Source organism: Pygoscelis adeliae, unplaced genomic scaffold (genome assembly GCF_000699105.1).
Source record: "Pygoscelis adeliae isolate BGI_AS28 unplaced genomic scaffold, ASM69910v1 Scaffold377, whole genome shotgun sequence".
Classification (NCBI taxonomy): Eukaryota; Metazoa; Chordata; class Aves; order Sphenisciformes; family Spheniscidae; genus Pygoscelis; species Pygoscelis adeliae.
Window position 1 is genome coordinate 875,697 of NW_008825210.1, and position 6,165 is coordinate 881,861.

Here is a 6,165-nt window from a genome sequence, read left to right on the forward strand (position 1 = left end):
CTTGAGCTTCACGTTCCCCACCAGCCCCTCCTTGTTGGTGAGAACAAGGTCCAGCATAGCACCTCTCCTCGTTGGCTCCTCTACCACTTGGAGAAGGAAGTTATCATCGACACATTCCAGGAAGTTTACAGGAAGATTACAGTAGTTCAGGAAGGATAATCAATCCAGGAAGATTACAGTAGTTCTGTCCTGAAATTTTAATTCCAGACTACATGGACAAGACCTGAGATGCCTCTGTTATCTGTTCCTCAAAGCTATACATTAAACAAAACATGCATCTGATCAGTTTAACCTGTAATTAAACATTTTCCTTAAGCAACTGACATCTTGATAACTAATAATTATCATGTGTAGCACCTTTAAAGCCTATTATGCATGTTTATGTAAGAACACTATTACCATAATAATAAGATATCATTACCGCAAATGTGCATACTGAATGAGCATGTCTTAAAGTAATCATGCAATTCCATTAATCATACTTGAAAAATTAAAGTATTTGCTCTTTAATCTCTAAAACACTACTCAAAAGATTTTGGAAACAGCAGGACCTGTTTACTACAAGTCTCTAATACATGATATCTCATTTCTGGTGTCTTATTTTTGTTTCCTGAATTGTTGCTTATCTTTCAGCTAGGGAAATTGTTATTAGCTCAGACACCCACAGTCTCCCATTGAAAGCATTTCCATGCTCTGATTTTTATGCTGTTTGCCTTGTTTTTTGTCCAGGGAGTGTTGCCACCTTTTCTTAAGGCTGATGTGAAATGCACTCCTGAAACTCAGTTCTCCTTGAAATGAGATAATTGCCCTAAACAAGATGGACTGATAGCTAATTGTAATTCTGTGAGTCCCTTGCACAGGGGGAGGAAAAAAAAAAAGCTGTTCTTCAAGTGCTCTTTTTTTTCTTTTAATAGAAGATTGGAAAGTTGAGGAGTGGAGTTTTCTGCTTTTATGTATAAATTTTTCAAGAGCGTGACAGTTTGAGTTTGTTTCTCATATTGAAATGTTGAGCTCTGTAGACTGTCCATTTTTGTTCTGGAAGAGACTTGATGGCCAGAGCGAAAGTTGGGAGGGAACGTTTAGCCTACTAAGAAATCTGAGTAACTGAAAAGAGACTTTTTCTTGCTGTTTAAATCCAGTTTAAATCAAATATCTGATGTGGCTAAGAGAGAAAAAAACAGTAAAATAATCTTCTAGTTTTTTTAATGATTTATTAGAAGATTCCTATTGTGGTTGGCCCAAGATGATCTTTGGGGCATTGATGGTGCAGAGAGAAAGAAGGTGGTGCAGGTCTGCATGAAGTCCACACCCCTTCCCTTTTCCTGAAACATGCTGGTTGGTAGTTCATGGACTGTGTCCTTGCGCGTGGAGTTGGCGATCACACTGCTCCATGGGACCACCACGTGAGAGAGCTGAAGGAAGGCAGTTGTAGAAGGTAAGAGGATAGATGGAATTGTTGGCCTTTTGCAGGCATTTACTCATCCAAGCAGAGTATCCATTTGTGCTGTTATTGTTAGAAGGGAAGAGCAGGCTGTTTAATCAACGGCTTTTTTTCTGTAATCCTTTGTAAAGATAAAAAGCATGTCCTCTCTCAGTAGTTCTACCAAAGCATTTGGGAAAAAGCACTAAACGTGACGCTTGATGCCACAGTGTTTTACGAAATCAGTTATTACCATTATGTTGTGGTGTATTTTGATCACTCAGAAGGAATTAACTCAAGATTTTCAGACTAAGAACGCCTTTTGCAGTTTTGCAGTTGTCCGTAGGACAGGTGTGTGTCTGTAGCTGTCAGGCACCAGCCTTTTCATTCGTTCTCTTTGAACTCATTGATAAAAATGCATTTGTGTACAGAGTGATCAAACCCTTGCTGCTTTAGAGAGGCCATTCTTTTATCTGTCAGTAATACCACATCTAATTTAGTAACATAATGTGTGTTGAGTCAAATTAGTATATCACTGTGTATTTTCTTCCTTAACGCTTGGCATTAAGTAATCTGGAGCACAATGAAGGATTTCTTAATGCCACAAAGTACATGGTGCCATACATCTCCTTAATACTTGATTTAGTTATGTGACATGTTTCTGTATCTGAGGTGTTAACCGCATTATAAGAGAATAGTAAAAGAGGAGGAGAGGATTTTAAGGGAGTGATTTCAAGGACTGAGAGTATCTAGCAGAAAAATATGCATGAAAAATGAGAATAGCAGAAATAGGAAAAAGGCAAAAAATACATATAGGATTGGGAAACAAAGTGACAGAGACGATAGAAGAGATGTGAGGACAAACAGGACTTTAAAAAATGATTTTTTTATCTGTGATGGCAATAGTAAAACAGGCAGGTGAGACTGAGATAGCTGGAGCTGAAGATGTATCACCAGAGAAAATCGTTGTGCCTACAGTTAGTTGCTCATGGCTGTCAATGAAATTAAAAGGAACTACATATAAAATGGGTACAAAACAGTGTTCTCTGTCACAGTGCACATTTAGCTTTTGGAGCTCGTTGTGTTCTTGTGGACAGTCAGGCAATAATAGGACAGGAAAAAGGATTGTACCTTCATATTACTAACAACTCTTACAGGGGAAGGGGGCACATGCACACACATGTGTATCGTTAGAAGGAAGGAAAGAGACTGTTTCAAAAGCAAAGCAAAACGCTTTCTGAAAGGGATATAAACTCTTGTGACTCGGGGTATAAACCAGCTTCTCACCAATGTGTTCGGGGAAACAGATTCCCCTGCAAGCCACTTAATCTGTTACCGCCTACCTGCAAGGCTTCATGAACCATTCTATGTATCACTTGGCTTCTCTTTCTTTTTACCTATGGAGCAGGGACAATGCTTTCTTTGTTCCCAGTTAGGTTGGCAATTTCCCAAATCCTCCATAACTTTTCAAGAAAAATTCAAGTTCTTGACAAAAATAAAATGGGAATATGTCACCAAAACCAACAAATTAGAATAGTGTTAAGTAAGCAGCTTTTTAAAATTTGGTACTCGTGTTTATATTGGAGGCCGCTAGGATAACATTGTGATTTAATTCTTAGCTTTAGATTTAAAAATCCTAGAAATATAAATTGTTCTCTGTTGCTTCAGTTACTTCTGGGAAACACTTATTTCTTCATTTTCTGGTCTATGGATTGAACTAAGGAAGTTTAATCTGTTTTATTCCAAGTTCAGCTTCTAAATGTTGCACTGTCTCTGTAAAACGTGTAAGAAGCTGCATTGAATTTCCCTTCCCCCACTTTTAAATACAATTCCTTTAGGAGCAAAAAAAATTGAAGCGTCTATGTTATACTGAGTAATTATGCCCCCTGGGAAATAGAATATAAAGATCTTGAAAATCATTCAACTGAGAGAACAAGCACTTTAACTTTTGCCTCGCAGGAGTCATGTATTACATTATCAGCTACTTGCTCCAGTGTCAGTGTGTCATGCCTTGCAGGTTAGCAGGTTTGGCAGAGGAAATGAAACCCAGTCAGTTACTGCAGGATTTATAGTAGACCTGCTGTTGCAGGAAGTGGTGAAAAGTTGATTGATAGTCTGAGGCAAAACTCTACAACAAGAAACAGGATGTATGTTTGTTATTTTATACCCGTTTTCTCCTCTGCCCCCTGCCCCTCCATCTCAAGGCACTCTCTTACTTTTTCTTCTCTCTGTTTATAAATCCACGATGCACTTTTCTGGTAAAGCATGTGCTGACTTCAAAATACTTGAGGAAATGGATATGGCTGTACCAAAGATTTGAAGCTGACGTAGCGTGCCTGCTTTATTAGAGGTGTTTATCTAAATGGTCCTGTTATTTTTGTTGAATTGTATTTCAGCTGAATTACGAATTAAAGGTAAAGCACATCTACGGACAGCGTATCGAACATCTCCTGCTATCATGGGTGCACCAAGATAGCTGTGAAGGGAGGATAATATATCACCGAGATGGACCTGATCAGCTATGCTCTATCGGTTCATCTGCATTTAACAGACATATCTGGAAGGGTAGTAAAACAAAATGATTTTTCTGTACATGAACTTAATCCAGCAAGCCATGTACTGCAGAGTTCACTGCTAAAGACGGCGATCTTGAAGAGGGTTGTTCTGAAATCCATGTTTTCCCTTACTGTGCGCTGCTGAAACATAAAAGAAGCAGTATCTTTTCTGAAAATGTCACTGAAGGCTTTCAGTGGGATATTGTCTAGCCTTGTAGGAAAACTTATCCAAAATAATAGTAATTATGAATACTTTTGATTTTTTTTTCCCCTATAGCATCTACTTTTACAATCATAATTGAAGAAGAAAGTTGTTTGCAAACTAAGCAAATAGTAGAAATGTTTAAGATTTGTGTTCTCGTTATTACATGGGAAAGTTCTGTTTGTAAAGTTAAACAATACATCTTGTTCTTTGTTAAAGGTCAAAAAAGTTGGCTGCACTCTCTGAATCCTTGCGGAAAACCACACTTGCTAAGTCCCACATAGGATTTGAACTAGAAGAGCTGGAAGCAGCAGCAGTGCTGGTACAAGAGGAAGAGAGCACGTTAAAAGCTGCTGGCACAGTTTCCAAGCAACAGCTGCCTTCCTCTGAGTCGGAGACAAGTGACTCTGAAGAATCAAGCAGTACTTCATCTGAGACAGAAGGCTCTGATTCAGATGAGCGAGAGTCCTCAACCAGTGAAGATGGGAAAATAAATTCTTTACAAGGCACGCTTCAAGAGGAGAAGACAGCTCCACTTATTGACTGTAATGGATTAAGGCAGGGCACAAACACTTCGTCGTTTGAGGTTAGTGATGAAAAATCAGCGGTTTCTTTGCCATCTACATCTGTTCCTGGAAAACTGGTAGAAGAATTAGAAAAGCAAATGCACACTGCAATTAGACTTTCAGAACAGCCTGAAGGATTGGCTACTGCAAGCTGCATATTACAGGAACAAGAAGAAAACCGTGTATCTGAACCTGACAGATTTTCAAAAGATGCTACTGGGAAGGGAAACTTCTTGGAGGTGTCTTCAAAGACAAACCCATTGCTTTTTCTTTGCAGCACAAATGAAGATGAATTCTAAAGGACCATGTTAGAACACGGTGTGACCCACTGGCAGCACAGCTCATTGCTATAATGAGGTGTTCCCAAGGCTATCCTGAGCTGCAGAAAGAAGTTGATATTTTTCTTCTTTGTTGTGTTGACAGTTTGGAGGACAAGACTGCTTTGAAAAGAATTGATATGACTGTATGATAGATACGCTTATAGTTTTTTATTTTTCTTCTCTGATTCAACAGAGTCTCAGATTTGATCTCTACATGTGGGAATGTGTAATTTCAGAAAATTTCTAGAAACAGTTTTCATTAAGCTTATTCGGTAGTAGAATGATGTCCTGATCAAATACAACTGAAATGAGCTGTAGCATCATTTTAGTTCTCTTTAGCTGTTGGGATTTACTTGAAAAATATCCTCATTGTGTTTGTATAAACTTGTTTTTGACATTTTGCTGCATTTTTTTAAATTTTAAAATGCCTTATAGCTAACCACTTCAAAAATAATGGTTATAACTTTAAAAGTCTAAACAGTGCTGACAAATTATTTTTAAATATATAAATATTTTCTATTTTTGTACAAAATAAAGGAAATTTCTTTATCGTCAGTGCAAGATAGAAGGGTTATAGCTTATTTCTACCAGATAGAAGGGTTATAACTTATATTTCTGCAGTTCTTACGTAAGTTATTTCAACAGTTTTGTCATGTATTTATTATTTTGTGCTGTTTTTGAAATGTTTCCATATGTGGACACTACTGTTGCTTTTTAAAGAACAGAAATCCTAATTATTTCTTATTTCTTGCTGCAAATGCTCTTAATATCACCACAGTAATGTTAACCAAAATGAAGAAACAACATGGTACAGTGCTCTTGAGTATAGGACTGAAAGCAAACCTGTGCTGTCTGGACCTGGCTTTGTTACTAGTCTGTCACGTAGCTTTGGCCAACTCATTTGCTCCTTTTTGTCTTTATAATATTAAAATAATCCAATCAGTCAATATATTCTGTGCTAACTTCTGTAAACTGTAGATAGGTTCTTGAAATCAGGTGGCTACTGCAAATTATACGCTGCTATTCAGTCTCCTCAAAAGGATTTGGGAGGGAGGCAGGATGGGACATGGACCACCAGGTGGAGCGTTCCAGTCTGACAAAA

General features: G+C 37.9%; 1 protein-coding gene across 1 annotated transcript in view; it reads left to right on the forward strand.

Annotated features, from left to right (window-relative positions):
• Nucleotides 1-6,002, forward strand: part of SHQ1 (SHQ1, H/ACA ribonucleoprotein assembly factor) — a 59,274-nt gene extending 53,272 nt beyond the window's left edge. Inside the window, exon 11 of the mRNA XM_009329010.1 lies at nt 4,397-6,002. Coding sequence (XP_009327285.1) covers nt 4,397-5,042 — 646 coding nt within the window. The 3' untranslated portion in view covers nt 5,043-6,002. The remainder of the gene's footprint in view (nt 1-4,396) is intronic.
• The last annotated feature ends 163 nt before the right edge of the window (nt 6,003-6,165 follow it).